Here is a 19,099-nt window from a genome sequence, read left to right as displayed (position 1 = left end):
CGAGATCCTAAATATCATCCAGAACTGGAACGTTTCGATCCTGAAAGATTCAGCGAAGAAAATAAAGCGAAAATCCGCCCATACTCTTTTATTCCATTTGGAGTTGGACCAAGAAACTGTATAGGATCAAGATTTGCTCTTCTTGAAACAAAAGTGATATTTTTCTATCTTCTGTCACATTTCGAACTACAACCAGTAAAGAAAACACCGCTATATGTGGAAACATCTGAGAAGGGTTTCAATTTGCTTGCTAAAGATGGTATTTGGATTGAAATGAAAAAATTGACAAAATAAACTCGTGGACATGATATTACCTGCTCATTACTATCAACATCGTTTCCAAAATGATTTATTCCATGGAGAAAAAAACATGTAGGGATTCATATTTCAGCAAATTGAAGCTTGTAAATGAATTTATGATATCAACTCATATTCATTAAATCAGTTTGAGATACGACTTCAGAAGTATCAGGAGTAATCAATAATTTTGATCAAGTAACTTGTTTAAGATATTTCATAGTCTAAAGCTTTACAAAAATCTAATGACAGAAGTCTATGTTTCCTACGCGCATCTAATATCAAATGAATACTAGAAATAGTGTCCGAAATGGAACATTCTTTATAGCTTAATCTCCAAAAGCCATATTGATATAGAATTGAAGAATAAATGTAATTCAAATAGTTTGAAAATATATTGTAGATTGCTATACTGCTCCGTAGATTACTAAAATGGATTTGCTTACTCAGAAATTGGTCTATACATAACCTGTTTTAAAATCTGGTTTTCCGTCAACCAGCTGTCGCACCCCTACGAATAACAACCCTCAAAATTCGAAACTTCTGCGAGCTAAGGATTAACGAAGTATTACCTTTCAACGTGTGATTCCTTACACGGTTTGGACGATAGCAAATGGAAATCTAACATTCAAACTGGGGCTTGAACCACCGACCAACACGGCAGTCAATTCGAGTGAGTAAACAAAGCACCCACGTCGAACCGACCTGGCTAATAGCATATTTTTCTCTCTCATGGTAATACTGCTTTGATCCTCGGAACTATTCCACCATTACTTAATTTTGATGAGATCATGCATTGCCCTCATTTCAGTACGAACTAAAATCTCTTCGAAACAAGCCGAAATATGTGGCTATTCATCAGTCCCCTATCAAGAATAATTCGCGAGTGATTGATCCACCTCAAATGGATCAAGTTCATTCTTGACCTCCAAATATGAGTTGCAGTCCTCATGGTTCTGGTTTCCTTTCGGTGGAAGAGCTTCATGAAGGAAGAGCCGTATCGATACCTCTACGAAACCCTTCATCACTTGGAAGGATCGATCGCAGCTTGAGAAATGGTTGTTACGCAGATTAGGTGAAACTTGTTCTTCCTTACGAATCAGTAGAGTTCTCTTGAAAATTTCGAGGAGAAAATTGGATTAGATAATTTGGAAAACACTTGCTATATGAATAGAATTTTTTAAGTATTGTTCATGACCAAGAATTTCAAAAACGTGGTTTCAACGATGAACGAGAACGAAAATGTTTCCTACTTATTCACCAAATTCAAACACCTGTTCATGCAGCTGCAGTTTCGTGAGAATGTATCATCCTTCCCTCCAACCGATTTCCTGGAGTCTTTGAAGTCCAATAGATACTCGTTAGAACACCAAAAGGATTGTTTCAAATTCTTGGGGTTCTTGTTGAATACTCCTCATGATCAAAACAATAGTAGAATCAATACTCTTGATCGCTCTGGATTGAATGATTTCGTACAGTGTATCTCATCTTGTGTTTGTGAATCTTTTTCTGGAAAAATTCTCACTTGTTTACTTTGTAGTAAATGTTCAAGGGGTAGCAAAAACGTATGTGAGTTTCTGGAACTTCAACTAACGTTTCCTAATATGACTAATAACCAGTCCGTGCAAAGCTTATTGTTGAATCATCTGAAAATTTAACTTTTAACAGGTGATGATCGACTGTATTGCCAAACATATGCCAAACTAACTGAATGTTATGAGGAAACAAGTATAGTTAGGGCATCAGTAATTTCAATAATAACACTGATGATCTTCAAACATGACTCAACCTCTGACGGAAGCACCAAACTCTTACGAAGGTTCGAAATATATGAACACTTCAATCTAGCAGACCACTATTGGTCTGGCGTTGAATTTGGTCATTATTACGCCTTGGTCAAAGACGAAACAGATTGGTTTAAGTTTGACGATGGTCGTGTCACGAAGTGTTCTGGCGATGTATTGAATTTATTGGAGCCTCTGGAGACACCCTACAGTTCCTTTTATGAGAGAGAGGACATTAGCAGATCAAGCCCTTCAGATGATGTGGTGCTGCAGGTTTTTCCGGGTTTTCCTGCAGCTGAAAATGTAAATGCGCCACTGGAATCAATGAAGTCGCCCCGGAGTGCCAATTAATTTTTGTTGTTGTTTTATAATTTGCATTTAGGAAGTGTTATTACATCATAGGTGAATGCTACTAGTGGTGTCTGGAATATTCAGTATTTCTGAAGCAGCTGTGATGAGTCCAATTCAACTTTCTTCGTGATTCAATTATATTCCAGGGGCTTTTTTTGTACTCAAATTATCAGTTCATATCGTAAGTTACCAGCCTCATACAAATTGAATATGGTTGACTCATTTTTCATTTCTTCTCAATAGTCATGAAGATACATGACTGTTTTGGACCAGTTTCAACAAAATGGCCATTGAATCTCTCGAAAATTTCCGTATTGCCTTCTGCTTACTTTTCATTCTACATATTAAGAATTAAATATTAGGTGTTAAGTTCTCGGGTAACCCCACTATATTTACTTATAATTATGAGCATATGTCAGAATATAATTCGGATTTGGCATCACCCCGTATATGTTTATTTCCTCCTGCATATCGTCAAGGGGACTAGCCAAAAAATTGTTCTTCTTCGCGAAAGACGAATAGAATGTTTGAGGTTGACAGTGACAGTACGGATGTAAAGCGTACGACTCGGTGGTGCTATCGAGTATTCAGAATTCAAAGTGCCGATTTTCGTGTACACCTTTATACCCACAAAGCAATCAACCCCTTATAGTCCACTATTCGCTGCTGATTGGGCGGATGCATCCCCTTTACACGGAAGCTGCAGACTAAGAGCAGGCAAGGTGAAATACATGCCAAACTCAATCAGCTCCGCAACATTAGGAATTATTTTCTCCTCTATTCCTGATGATTTTCGCAGTTCATGGTCTTCCGTGTTGATTTTGAGGTTTCATATCTATTTGTAGTTTTACTTTTCCTCACACATATAGGTATTGTTGTAAACCTTCAACAGTTGACATATAGGTACTGTTGAAAACCTTCAACAGGGACAACAGTCTTTTATCTTTAGCATGCTGAGCACGATACATGAAAGAGTATTGGTACATGTTACTGATTGAAGACCTGCTGAAGATATTACACGATAACCATGGGCTGCAGCTACGTCTCCAGCATGTTGAGCTCGACTAAGGTGTCTTCTAGTGGCTCCAGTACCAATGTGGCTCTAAATTGAACCGGCTACCCTCTGGGTTGGCGACTGCACCTATTTGCAGGTGCCTTCGAAGTAGTTGAGCCTAAGGCCCCGTGAAGGGCGTGCAGAACCACACGGGGGTTGGTTCAACTGTCCTGGAAAATCATTCTGATTTTGAAGCTGGCCAAGTCTACATTGAGCCAATCTTCGTTCTGAGAACTGACAAATCCAACTACTCTTCTCTTTCTTTCCGGAATTCGACTAAAATAGAGTTCACCATTTTTGATTTCTCCATTAATAGTTCTCAGAATAAAGTTTCATTTTGCACCACCTGACGTACCTTTCTACTTATCGAGCCGTCAATACATTTTCTCCAATCGACCTACCTGAATGAAGAAAAGCAACGTGAAGGGAAACCACGTTACAATTGGCGTCAGAGCAGTTCAAGTGACGTTACAAATTTGAGTGGATCGTGGATAAGGCACAGAGGAGATTTCGATAAAAATGTACAGGTAGGAAAAAGGTGAAGTCACAATGACAAACTTGAAGAAAAAACATCTTGTGGTCTGGATGTACAAATTTCAGATGAAGGACCTTCAACTCGAATTATCAAAATGAAGTTGAGACAAAACTGGCACAGCGGATTCAAAGAGAGTTCCCGTTGTCTTCTGCAGTTCAGGGTTACAACTTAATGCTCGCACCGAAAATCACCGGATCTCATGTAAGGTCGTATTTCCAGTTGTAGTCAAGCTGAAACTACACTCTAGCAGGAAAGTACAACGCGTGCATGTTAAGAATTTTAAACCAACGCATTGATGAGCGTTTGGTAAATCAAACTAGCCTATAAACGTCGTACTTGAAGCAGATCAGGGCCCGTCTCAGAAGGGGCATAAGCCTATAGTATCCACTACACTACTATCCTATGTACTAACATTCATTCCAATGCTGGAACTCTATTCGCCCCCTCTACTAGTGGAGCAGGGACCACTAGAGAAATTTCGTGAAACCAGGAAAACCTGAAATCCCTGGAAAGCCCATTTCTTCTTGGTTGTCAGGAGTACCCGAGGGGATAATCAAGATCCTTCCGAAACTGTTTCAGAAAAAATTTCGCCTACGCAGGCAAAATATTACACGACGACTACTACTACCGTTACTATATCGCCTTCGAAAGGCGATATCGCCTTCGCAGCAGTAGACGAAACATCAGGTATGAAATCCTGCAGACCACCGCCGAAAAACCCGGAAAATAGTCTTCATATAGTTATTTCTGGAAGTGAAGGTTTACATTTTCCAACATGGAGATCCGTTTCGTCTCTTTACAAAAGCAAACAGACCGCTCAACCTCAGAAGTAAAACTTAGCACATGACGATACAGGCAGAATTAAAGAGGCAGGAGAAGTAGGGCCGAAAGACGTAGTCGAGCAAACACAGGTAGTGGCAGCAACCCTACAAACTAAACCACAGACTTTGGATAAATTAGTCTAGTTGTAAAACTCCGGACATCTCCAGAAAATGACAAATGAGATTTTGCCGAAACTTTCTAAAAAGGATCCTTATGAGGATGAAAAACACAGAACACAGCGAAATCCGAGAAAAAAGCTTAACATACTTTGTCTGTGAGAATCTTCCAATAAAATCCTATCCACAAATGTGATTTGTAATGAAAACAAGGAAAACCAATATAACTATAACAATAGTGAAAAAAAGTGAATAGTAAATAATATATTTTTATATCTTATACCAAAATTAACAAGCATCGTACACTATTTTTTCCATAGTGACGAAAACTCAACTACTACTAATCATATACAATTACACTAGCCAACAAATAAGAAAAAAAAAATTGCGGCTAATATTATATTGGCTATACATGAGAGTTTGAAGCTTCCTGACTGCGATTTCAACATCAAAAATTGAAATTGTATATCAGGTAAAGATTTTAAGCTATTTGAGTTACACTACATGCAAATTAATTTGTCAACATTAGATTAAAAGGTGGACAAATTAATTTGCAGGTAGTGGTTCCACTAGTTAATTACCGAAAAATCAATTAGGATAATCATCATTTAACAAACAAAGTCCACATCGGACCAAAAAACTTCAGGTATATGTACAGCTAACCCTTGTCTTTAGATTACGTATCAATTTGCTTCTCCTGAAGATGCTAACCTTGTTAGCGAAACGCGCGTCGAGTACAAAAATTTCATTTTGGTGTTAGGGTAATTGATCTCTTGAAAAAGTTTTCATCTTTTACACCAAAAGTTTCAATCTCATCATTTAAACTGATTTTTGTGGAAATCATAATGTTTCTGGATACTTTCATCAATATGGCTTTCTGGATACCTTTTGAAACAAATGATAACATTACGTGTGAGGAATCTGTGTCAATCGACAGTGATCCGGAATTTAAAAATAAGAACTTATATGTTCGAATTCAGCGAGTAATTTTAAATATTCATGAATGCTTGAAGAATAAGAAAAACTGTCACACTTCACAGAATACTATCGTGAATAGAATATGCGAGTTAACGAAACTATCTCGTTCGACAGTTCTTCGAGTCATTAAAATAGGGAATGTCATTGACTATGCAATGAAACGAAAACAAAGGAATGAAAAATTCGCAAACGTTGATGGTGCTACAAAAGATGAGATTCGGCAAACAATTTATGGTATTTACCATAAAAATGAAGTACCAACCTTGGAAATGATTTGGTATAAATTACTCGACTATCCCGATTGCAATTACAAATCGTTAGAAACTCTACGAGGTGTATTATTGTCTTGTGGTTCCAAATATAAAAAATTTAACAATCGGATGGTCATAATGGAATCGACACGCATTGTTGAACTCTGACAAGAATATTTGAGGCGAATGAAAAGCTACCGAGAATCCAGCAAACATATAATCTACTTCGACGAAACTTGTTTGACAACCATGATGTTGTTAAATATGACTGGGTAGACGAAACCAAGTATTGTGCTTTGAACACGTCTTCTTCAAGGGGAAAACGTGTTACAATTTTGCATGCCGGGAAAGAAAGTGGTTTCGTACCTAACGCTGTGCTTCTATCGGCCAAAAATATAAAAGATTCGTCTGCAGATTACCACGAAGATATGACTGCGGCTTTATTCGAAACCTGTTTCAGTGAGCAGCTTCTCCCTAATATTCCTCCAAACTCGGTTATTGTTATGGAAAACGCTTCGTATCATTCTTGGTTATTGACTACAATACCAAACAATAACATAAAAAAGCAGATATTGTTGATTTCATGCAAAATCATGACATGAAAATACCCGAAAAAATTTCAACAAAAAAGGTATTACTGGCGACCATGAAACAACGTAATTCCAAAAAAGAGTATATTGATTCGATGTGTGAAACACGTGGTCATATTCTCTCACGTTTTCCTCCATACTATTGTGTGTTCAATCCAATTGAAATGGTTTTGGCCACAACGAAAGAAAGCTTGCGGAAATGTAATCAGTCACTGACTTTGAATGCTGTAGTGCTTGACAATTTAAGGCGAGTGGTGAATGAAGTAGGTAATACGGATGTGTGGAAGAATTGTTTGGCCCACGTTATAGAAGAAGAGAACAAATATTATGTGCAAAGTTCCATAAATTCGATCGTTATTCAACCCGATGATGATTCCACCTCATCCGAATATAGCGAAGAAGAATTTTGATTTTTCTAGCAATTTTGTTGGCCTCTTATTATTTTGTTAATATATGTTTGACGAGAATTCGGTGTGATTATTTGTGTTTTCATTGACTCGGAAATCAACTACCTTAAATTTCGAAGTTTTTCATAATTAACCATGGTGGAAAAATTCAGTTGAGATAACTTATTCATGGGATGATCAATTGCTATGATCGTAAGAATAAGTAACTGAAAAACTATTACTTTCACTATCATATATGCCGACGCCTATGTCGAGGCAGGAATTCCTTCTCTGTGCTGTTCCAATTGGTATTGGAAATACTATACTGCGTTCACAGGAGTCAACTTATTTTCTTAACAAAGATAACACTAATATAATACTCCTAATATTCGCGTGTTTGCTAACCTCGCTTCTTTAATACTAACTCACCATTATTCGCGTTAAACCAATTGTCAACCTGCTACTTTTATAGCGGTTCCGTATTTCTGGTATTTTCTGGAAACTTCGAGTATCGAAAGTTTGAGAAGCGGCATTACAAGTCTCATATACTGCGGAAGCAGATTCGAATACTGGGCAGAGCCGTTGTGCTGCCAGATTTTAAACAATTTCTTCAATTTAGAGAAAAAGCAATGTCGTGTTCATTACATTTTTGTGAAAAAAATCATTACTGAAAAATCATTACCCAAAAATTTCTCGTGTTAGGACAGTTCTATTATCATTTTCGCATTTAGGGACCAAAAATTAACAAAGAACTGCCTTTGGCATTACAGTCGTGAATTGGCTGTAAATTAGTGTTATTATGAAAGTAACTGCCATCTGTCATAATGCAACGTCATAGCCAACTAGAAAAATTTATAATCTGCGCTCTCGTCTCTGATATTGATTATGGAAAAACATCCACGGTTACATATATACTCTTCTCTTAAACTAACCCTAGTAAATGAAGAATATCAGGTAAGTATCAAATATGATTTAAATTACGTTTTTTATACTATTGACATACTATGAAATACATTTCTTCACCAACTTCAGTGAATGTAAAATATTGTGATTTTTTCATATATTTCGAATACTATGTCATCTTCCTTCAATGGCAGGTTAACAAAACGTGTGTGGTCTGCTTTAGCTCCTTCAAAATGAGTGTGAGAAGAATAATTTCAGTTATGTATCTATCTACAATTCAAAGAATATAAGATAATCATTCAATTTGATTTTATTACGACATAGAATGTTGATGTGATGATGAGCTAGTGTTTTGTTGTTTCGAGTATTGATCTTAGTATCCTTATAGCTAATCTCATCATTATATTCAATTTAGAGAATTGATCTGATCTCTGACGTTTTACAGTTACAGTGCTCTTTTATGGTGAACAGTTGTCCACGGTACGTACGCATTGATCTGTAGTGAATAATAATAATAACACGTTTGTATTATGAACTGGAAATATATAAACGGCAGTTGCTTTTCAACTGAAAACCAGCACAACATTGATTTTCTTTAGATTTCTCTTCTAGAAAGGTTTTATTCAGAACATTCGGAATTATGGCGTTGATATTATTGTGATTTTTTTTGACAAATTCGTACAGGGAGATTGTAGCGTTGAAAATTGAAAAGATTTATACAAAACTAAAAAATCTGTTTAAAATCCGTTTTTCCGTTAACCAGCTGTCGCACCCCTACGAACGACAACCCTCAGAAGTCCAAACTTGTGCGAGATAAGGATTAAAGAGGTCTTACATTTTAACGTGTGATTCCTAACATTTTAATTCTTTTTCGTTTTAGTGGAATTCCTACACTAACTCTCCTTACTCATTGGCTGAAATAGTTATTGGAAGGAGGGAACAATTTTCGATTTCAAAGCTCCCTCAACAGTTTCCATTGTATAAGGACTTATAGATTTGATATTGATAGAAAGGAACTATCCTTTTTTTATTTCTGGGTAGTAGGAAGGCGAGAGGAAATTGAGTGAAATATCATAGTGGCCAAGTTCATCAAACATGAGTTCCAATTGTATGACCGAACTCTATAAAAATATACATAAACTATAAGACAATCCATCTTAGTATTTTGCTCATTTATTATATTCACTGTAGTTAATACATCTATATCATCTAATAATAATAATAATAATAATAATAATATTCATTCACCGTTCAATGAAATTTAAAGTGTTTAAAAACATATGAGGTTTTATAATACGATTATCACTGTATTCATCAGATAACCAAATAAATAAAGAAAACCCACAAAGGCTCAGCCTGTGCATGTGTGTCAAAATTATTTGTGACCTTCGCGCCTACAATGCATTTTTTTATCATTTTCATTTTTGGTACTCCAATCGAATGTATTCTATAACGTGTATGATGCAAGTGATCAACAGTTTTAGCATCTTTGATATTTTGTCGTTGATATACCAGTAATGTTAGAGCAAAAATTTATCGTATGTCCATCAGTTCGGCTTCAGTGTATAGATCGTCGCTTGGGTAAGTATAGGGTATATTCTAAATGATATTAATAATCCACTTGTGGAGTGTCTCCAAGTTCTTAGGGTAATGATTAGTAACCCCTCCCCATGCGATAATACCATACAACAGATGTGTTTTCACTAATGTTTTCACAATATAGTTTTCGACACTGAACAAGGTGACCACAACTCTGTCACCGAGTTGGAACCCGTTTAGCAAGTGAGTGAGTCGAAGCAGCAACATGTGCTCGGAGAATTCCATTAGTTTTAAGTGTTGCAAGAAAGATTTTATTCATTATATTTGTACAAAGTGCTCCAATATTTTCCATAAGAGTTGTCTTGCTAGAGGAAGAAAAAATATTAAACTGCTAACACAAAATAAAGTAATCTGTTGCAGTGATGGGATGAATATTACAGATTCCGAATTTGAAACTAGCACGTTAGAAAAAACTATTCAGGAGCTAGAGGATGATGCTGAATTGAAAAACAAATTCATCCAAAAACTAAAAGCTGAAAAGGAAAAATTTATTCAAGAGGCTTTAAAAATGGAAACAGATCTAAACAACTCGCTTGACTTTCACAAAAAGTTAGTAGCTGACCTCCAATTCGAAATAAATAAGCTCAGAAAAAAATTGAATGAAGAAAAGGTGGCAAAAGAATCTTGTAGCACACAAACATACAAAACTGTGTCTCATAAATCCACATCAACTGAAAAACATGTAGCAACTAAAACAACTCAAACAAAAACAGAGGATGTCAAACTAGTTTCTCAAGGGCAAAGCCAATCTGATACAAACTGTTCAAACAATGTAATGGGTTGTGTAGATAATTTTAAAATTTTGTCATCCATTCCAGAAAACGTTAATTTGCTCTCCAGTTCAACAGATGATCTAGGCCTAGGCCAAGCTGATTTGAGCTATCCACACAATGAAATGGGACCTGCGGATAAGATCAATTCCTTGCCATCAAATCCAGAAAAGATGAATTGTCTCTCTAGTCCCCCAGTGAATGCATCAAGTGATCTATCAAATTCTCGTAGCATAAGCTTGGACAACGAAGCGAAAAAGAGTCATTCAATTTCTTCGGTTGAAAAAAGTAAAATACTGATTTTAGGGGATGAGTACTCAAAACATTTTTCTGCATGCCTTAAAACAATGATTGACCTCAATAGTTACAGTGTGACAGAAAAATATAATCCCAATGAAGAGTTAGCTGCATACACTTCAAACATATTTCAAGATACCATGCACCTTGGTTCAAATGATTTTCTCATTATTATGTGCAACAGTAAAAATGTTAGTAATAACCGCCAACTTAATCGGGCTCTAAGACAAATTCTACCATTGAGCAAGTTCATTAACATTTTAGTAGTTCTAGAACTATATAATGACATTGACCATAAGCTCGGAGAAATAATGAACAATCGAATATATAATTTTACACAGAGCAATAAAAATATTTCAGTTCAATATTGGATAGATTTTAAGACTAATGGAAGTAAGGCAACCATCCTCAGTGAAATCGTAAGCTACATAACTTTACATAGAAAATATCTTGCTTTGAAAACTGTGAAAATTACTCCATCGTTACACTTTGTCCAATGTAACCAAGAGTCAGACACATCTGATTTAGGTGACAATTCTAAGACGGATTCCGGCTCTATTACATTGGCTAGTTTGCCTTCTGTAGCAGATTCTGTTTCTTTTTTAGAGATGCAAAACTTCCAATTCATGACAATCTAGCTAAGTCAATGTCTAATTTCTATCACTATCCTAAAACCTCCAACATACAAGATTTATCTTTCCTATTCTTGAATGTTCAGTCTCTGAGAAATAAATGCTCCGAACTTTTCATTTTATTAGATAATTTTTCAATTCCCGATATAGTGATACTTGTCGAACATTGGCTAAAAATAGATGAAATAGTTTATATTCCAAACTATACTGTTAAAGCCAAATTCTGTAGAACGTCTTCTCCACATGGAGGAACTATTATTTTAGTGAAAGAGTCAATACAGGATCAAATCAAATTAGTTGCAGTAGATAAATTTAATAATTTTCTTGAAGAGAAAGTGAATGAATTTTCGATAACGTACTCTTCTAAAATGAATATTTACATACTGTGTTTTTACAGATCACCTTCTAGTGATCCTTTTCAATTACTTAACGGACTGGAATCTATTTTCTTCAAAATTACTGAATTACCTTCAAAAGCAAAAATTATTTTAACTGGAGACTTAAATATTAATTACACAGAACAAAATTCAAAAGCAACACAGTTCTTAATTCATTTATTGCAAACTTATAACTTGGTAATGCATGTGAAATCTCCTACACGTGTGTCTCAATTTACCGAGTCCACCATAGATTATTTCTGTGCTAATTTAGACTCCGAGCTAGTTTCTTGTGATGTTCTTTCTTCTGGATTGTCAGATCACGAAGTAGTTTATTCTAAGGTGTATCTCAATCTTAATGTGAGAAAATCGAAATTTAAATTAGGACGATTGTATAGTTCTGCTAATTATAACAAGTTCTCTAACTTGTGTCTAAGCTCTGAATGGAATCATATAGAATTTTCTGAAGACCCTTTCCTTGAATTTTATAATAAATTACTTTATATATTTCATAAAAGCTTTCCAGTTCAAAAAATCAATTTTAGACACAAAAATAAAAATTGGTTGACAAGAGGTATTAGGGTTTCGGCAAAAAACATGAGGGTATTACATTATTTGAGAAAATTTACATCTGCTCCATTTTTTCTTAATTACTTCCTCCGCTATCGCACCATTTACAGAAAAGTAGTTAAACTAGCAAAAAGCAAATATTATAAAAGTAGAATGGATAAAGCTTCGAATAATTCAAAAGAAACTTGGTGTATCATTAATGAACTTACTGGCAAGAGACACAAAAAATTTGTAGACATTCCGTTTTCTCCTACTGAACTCAATGACTTCTATTGCTCTATTGCGGAGGACTTGACGAAAAATATAAAAGCAGCCCGTGACCCCTTAGACTATGTGAATATCGAAGTTACGAATACCTTTATATTATATGATACAAATATTACCGAACTGCATGAAACATTATTTTCCATTAAAAACAAAAACGCCACAGGCTCAGACGAAATCTCTATAAAAATCCTAGAAAATATTCCGATAAGAATACTCGATATATTAGTCAATCTAATAAATAATTCATTTAGAGAAGGAATCTTTCCAGTTTTTTTGAAGAAGTCGATTGTGTTAGCACTGCCAAAGGGAGAAAACATCAATGGTCCATCAAGTCTTCGTCCAATTTCTCTAATCTCTGCAATGGCTAAATTGATAGAAAAACTAGTCAAAACAAGACTCCTGTGCTTTCTGAATGGAAACAAAATAATAAGTGATTGCCAGTTTGGTTTCCAAAAGCAAAAAAACACTTCCGATGCCATATTTTCATTTCTTTACAATGTTTATTCCAACATAAATGACAAAGAAATAGTAGCTGCCGTCTTCTGTGATATAGCCAAAGCATTTGATTGTGTGAATCATAAAATTCTTTTGCGGAAACTCAGTAGATACGGTAAAACTGGAATAAGTCTTAAATGGTTTGAGTCATACCTAGCAGATCGCACCCAGATGGTCAAAACCACTTCATACTCAAATGAAGGTAAAATTACTTGCGGCGTCCCACAAGGCTCGGTACTGGGCCCTCTTTTATTTTTAATTTACATTAATGATCTATCGTCTATAAACATCCAAGGAAAATTCACTCTATTTGCTGATGATACTAGAATTTTATGGCATGCTCCCAACAACCATACGTTGTATGAAGTTATTGAGAATGACATCACGATAGTGAAGGACTGGTTTGACTCAAATCTCTTGAGCTTGAATTTATCAAAAACAAAAGTAGTGTCCTTTCGTTGCCAGATTCCAGCCGTACATCTAAATAATATTCAAATAGATAACGTACCAGCTTCTAAATTCCTTGGCTTGTTCATTGACAATAGTTTAAAATTCAACAATCATGTAGATACTTTGAAATCGAAGCTCTCCTCTGGATGCTATGCCATACGAGTAACTGCATTTGAGCTCGGATCTGCAGAAGCTAGAATGGTTTATCATTCCCTTTTTGAACCACACCTCCGTTATGGTATTTGCTTTTGGGGTGTGTGTTCTACCACAGCCTAGGGACTCTTGTCGACCTCTTTTTGCCTCTAACAAAATCCTAACGGTGGTCTCCCTATTTATATACGAGACAATCTACCTTGTCTTCAAAAATAGGGTATTGTTTAACAACTTGGACGCGCCAATGTATCAAACCAGGCAAAGATTCAGCTTTAAATTACCGCTGCCTTCTTCGTCTCTAGTTAAAGATTCCATTATTTACAACGGTCTTAAAATATTCAATCACCTTCCTCAAGCTTTAAGAACCATGAATGACCTTAGAGCTCTTAAGAAAGAGTTGAAAGACTTACTCTCTGGGAGACCTTATTATAGCTTAGCAGAATTCTATGATGATAATTTTAATTGAGAAGACTAACTGTAATATCTACGGTATTTTATTGATTTCATTTCATTCAATTTAGTTTAAATTGATTTATTTACATTTTGTTGACCATGTTCTTATATCCTGAACGTTTGTTATTATTTACATGTCTCTTTTCAGTTCATGTTATAACCTAATTTTAGTGATTTTACTTTTGTGATTTCATGTATATTTTATTTATATTTCGCACAAGGCTTTGTCAATAAGAATTTATTCTTCAGACAATAAAGTATATTAAAAAAAAAAAAAAATGCATGATAGACAATTTTGAGATGTTTCTGGCCAAGGATGTTTTTAGGTATTCAAATTTATATATCAAGGTTCAGTCACTAAGTACGTATCTGATTATTACTAGCAAACTCAAATAAACAAATGATCGAAGTTTGTTTTCATTCAGATACAGAGCGTGTTTTTTCCAGGAAGACAAGTTCATGAAGTTCAATCAACAGATAACAGGCATATAAAATAATGTAATCAACACGGTAATATCCCATTTCTGAAATTGTAGAATATTGTTACCGACTATCAGCTGTCATAAATGTTTCGTGAATAAGTGAGTTTTCAATATGTACATATATAGTATAGTCGAAGTAAATGATATTGTGCACTCCTCAATTTGATGGCACTCCAAAAGGCCAAAAAACCAATACATAGAAATAAAACTAGTCCACGTGGACCGTAGACTTAGCGTTTCGTATTGTATAATTTTCGCTAGCCGAGTAATATGATTAGCTGAAAAGTCATAAAATTAAATTTGAAGTCATGTCACGGTGTGACGAATAGAAATCGGGAATGCGGAGATGGTTATCGCCGTCTTGTTCAATTCAGTAACTGATCGCGATTTGAGTGTTGAAATTCGATATTGGTGCAGTCATAATTACTTAAAATTGTTGTTATCTATTTCGTCCTTGGGCAGGTACTGATAGTAATAAAGAGTGTGATAACAACGCAGACTTTTTCCAGTGTAGTGATTGCAATAGCGATGGTGAATAATGCAAACAAGAGATACCAGTGAATAAGATTCGGATGCATTTGAATATTAGAACAAAGAGAGTATGTTTCAATGTATATAAGAATCTACATCTCAAGTTTGGCTTCGAAGGAAACAAACTATTATAAGCAACATCAGATTTGACCGAAATTCCTTTCACAACTGCACTTGAAATACTCAAAAACAAACCTTGTGAACGCAAGATGCGATGTGATATAGGATTTCCTACTACTGTTCCTACTACTGAAATCATAAGGAAGAAATTGAATACTTCCGGCCATAACGTGAGCTGCTGTAACAAAACTCTTCAGAATTTAATAAATAAACTAAGATAAATATTTGAAATAATAAACAAATGTCAAGCACTTATGGAAAGCAGAAGAAGAGTGGAATTGCGTAACAAATACTCAGAACAAATAACTAAATATAGACAAGAACAACAACAAATTTTCTATTTGGACGAAATACTCACGACACAGTTACGATAGGGTGGACTAATGTTCGAGAATGTGTACGCCTAACATGCCTGCAAACTAATCATTGTACATTGCGAAGGAAGTAAAGGATGGGTTCCAAATTTTCTGAACATGGAAGCTAATATTTTCGAGATACGGTTTGAAAACACATTGATCCCAAATTTGGATGCGAATAGTGTAATTGTTCTTGACAACGCTCTCTATCATTCGCTACAGCTCATCAAAGTACCGGATAAAAATTCGAGGAAAGATGAAATACAAAGTTTTTTAATGGATAACAATTTCTATTTTGAAGATTACTATATCAAAAACCAACTACTTGAAGTTTTACAGGCAAAAACATTTGAAAAAGTGTAGGGTCTTGAGAGTATTGCTGAAAAATATGGACACACCATACTGAGAGCTCCCCCCTATTTTTGTGTTTTCAATCCCATCGAGTTGATTTGGGGAAAATTGAAACGAAGCATCAGGCGTAAAAAGAGTTTTCTAAATTTCGATGGGAAGTAATAGAGCTGATTAAAGAAGAAGTATTTAATATTACCGACAGAAAAGGATTAAAAAAGTAATTTTAGTATCGAAAGCTTTGGTGAGATCAAAGGAGACCACAAATCATTTAGAATTTTGCATTTTCTGTGGTTGATCCTTTCATAAATCCATATTTTCAGTCGGTTATGACATTGTGGATCTCGAAAAATTTAAGCATTTGGTTTTTTAGAGCCGTTTCGAATATTTTGGAAAAGTTATTCATTAGGAAAAAGGAGAAGATTAGTCGGAACAGCGGACACGAGTTTATGGCTATTGGCCTCATAAGTGCGGTGTAGCTAAGTGCAGAGAAAGAAGATCTAACTAGATGGCGTTGTTATTGCACAGCATAATCTCATTACTCAGCCATGTGACATCTCCTCCAAAGTTGGTTCCAGAATAAATTATATCATAATATGATTGGTGAAAATTTCTGAGAGGTATTTGGTGTCAATTTGGAGCATCATATTGGGATTTGAAACACTTGAATCACTTGCCCAACCGAATGAATCAACTAAGAAATAGGTGATGTATAATAGTGTATGATACGTACTATCAATGAGGCGTCTGATCCTGATGAAGTGCCCGTCATCGTAATTAAAAGATCATTTCGATGCTATGGCTTGCAAGTGGCCGTCGATGGACACCCCTCGAATACTTTCAGCAGCATCGCTGGTGTTCCTCAAGGATCCATATTGTCTCCAATCCTCTTTTTATTGTATATCAACGACTTATTAGAAAAAACCAAGAATCCAATATATTGCTTTGCTCACGACTGCACACTTGTTTCGTCATTCCTTTTGGATTCCTGGACATCGACTGCAGATGCACATCTTCACCGGCAGCAGGAGGTTGCATAACGAGGATCTAGAGGTGATTTCGAATTGGAGTGAAGGTAATTCTTGAAAAAAATTAATATCTCCGAACCGGATATAATTTCGCTCTCTGCTTCGATAAGTTTGTTGAATGTTGAAATGGACACTATATCTTGGAACAATTGTATTGCTGAAATTGCAAAGGCCGCTTCTCAAAAGTTCAGATAAATATTCCGAACCAGAAAACAGTACACACCTAAGCAACTTCCGAAGCTTCATAAAGCTCTGATAAGATATGAGAATATTACTCTTTGGAGTAATATTCTCATGTATGGAACTCCGCTCCTAAGCATTCCCTGAAATTGCTGGATTCCGTCCAGAAAAGAGCCATCCGCCTGATTGAAGACACGAGCATCAATTGCAACCTTGATAGTCTGAAACATCGAAGGAAGGTTGGAAATTTTTCACTCTTCTATTGATAATATCACGGAAGATGTTCCAGTGACTTGTCACATTTGGGTCTTCCAAGAAAAGTAGATACATATCAGAAATACGCGACGGACTGTGACAGTACACCTCGAACTTCACTGTTTAAGAACTCTTCTATTTGTAAAAATGCATTAATGTGGAAAAAACTTCTTCAATTTCGCAATTGAATTCAATCTCCAGCGATTCAAAACCTTAATGATTTTCCTGTAGTGAATGTGTTTCTTCCTCAAAGAAGAGAAAGAACGACTAATGAAATTGAAAGAGAATTTTTACCGTGCGTTCTTATCTCTGTTATTCTCAATAATATTATTCAACGGTTCCCACTACGATTATGTCAAAAAGTAAAATTGTGTGATTAGGTCGACCATCTAATTTGAAACTGAATAAAAACTCAAGAGACTCAATGTCAAGTACTCACTTGAACGATCTCCTTCATAAAAAACTTCATACTCACAAGTAATGGCCACATTTCTGGCTCATTGAATAATATACTTTCATCTTATATACTTGTTAAATGAAATGAATGAAAACACTTTTGTCTAAATACCACTGATAGTATTTATACAAAAGTGTTTTTATTCATTTCATTTGAGTGATCATGAATTACCATAAAGTAAACAAGTCATCAATCACACATATCACATACTTGTATTTGTATTTTTTCAGAGTTTAAATGAAACATGTTGACAACAATCGTACTAGCATCATTAGCAGTAACAGCGTTTTATTACCTTTTCATCAGACCTCTGAGTTACTGGAAAAAAAGAAATATAAAACAGGGAAATCCCGTTCCAATACTTGGCGACTACTGGCGGTTTTTCTTCAAAATGGAGAGTTTTGCCGATTTAGTACGACGTCTCTATAATCAATTTCCAAATGAAAGGTGAGACTGAGTATTTTTTTAACTTTAGAAATTCTTGTTTTATTATCCAAAAATCCGCAAAAAAATTATTTATTGAAAGGTTACTCAACTGCTTTTGGAGAGAGTAATTAACGTTTTTTTTAGTATAGAAACTCATTCGATAAACTCAAAAAGTACTAAAGAAATTCTGATAGTTTGTAAATACTACGATCGAAAGTAGACAAAAGGGTAGTGATGCCGATAATAAGAATGTTTTTGATTCACACTTTATTGAAAATGAATGAGTCAATGACATTCATACACCATGATAAGACGGGAACTCGTCTTTAATCAACTTTAACCGAATCTTAGGATACGCGTGAAATTCTACTACTGTGTATCCCGTGAAAGATGAAACAGATACAATAATTATAACGGACCATTAAAGTGTCTTTGATTCAAAAAGTAAACTAACTGGAAGTTTACTGTTTGAAAATTGTATCAATCAAATAGTTAATTTCAAATAGATAAATCTTCCAGAGGAATTATAGAAAAAGTATAATGGGTTGAACCCAAAAAACTTTCCAGTTTTAGTTTCGATTGTTATGACCTTAATCAATTTTGAAATTCATTTCACCTCATTGTTTTGATTCATTTGTGAAGTAATACATCAGTGGGGTGATTGAAAGTGTAAAGTTTGAATCTGTACCAAAAAAAAAAGATTGAAACTTTTTGGTTTGACATGACTCTTTTGCTGGTTGTTTGTGATTCAGCTCAATAACAGATTTCTTTTGGTACTGTTTCTGT

At 35.1% G+C, this 19,099-nt stretch overlaps 1 protein-coding gene across 3 annotated transcripts in view; it reads left to right on the top strand.

Moving 5' to 3' along the window:
- Nucleotides 1–8,392: 8,392 nt before the first annotated feature.
- The window catches only part of LOC111508874 (cytochrome P450 9e2), a 40,243-nt gene continuing 29,536 nt past the window's right edge, over nucleotides 8,393–19,099 (top strand). For 2 of the 3 annotated variants that reach the window (XM_074186537.1, XM_074186535.1), the window contains exons 1-2: nucleotides 14,579–14,711; nucleotides 18,118–18,334. In XM_074186537.1, the coding sequence (XP_074042638.1) occupies nucleotides 18,132–18,334 (203 nt within the window). In that variant the 5' untranslated portion in view covers nucleotides 14,579–14,711; nucleotides 18,118–18,131. Of the gene's footprint in view, nucleotides 8,548–14,578; nucleotides 14,712–18,117; nucleotides 18,335–19,099 lie in introns of those variants that run through there. The other variant, XM_074186536.1, reaches the window with a different exon arrangement.

Source organism: Leptinotarsa decemlineata, unplaced genomic scaffold (assembly GCF_025532065.1).
Source record: "Leptinotarsa decemlineata unplaced genomic scaffold, Ldec_3_MD MMD2_P_RNA_scaffold_2, whole genome shotgun sequence".
Taxonomy (NCBI): Eukaryota; Metazoa; Arthropoda; class Insecta; order Coleoptera; family Chrysomelidae; genus Leptinotarsa; species Leptinotarsa decemlineata.
This window is presented reverse-complemented; position numbering and strand designations above follow the sequence as displayed.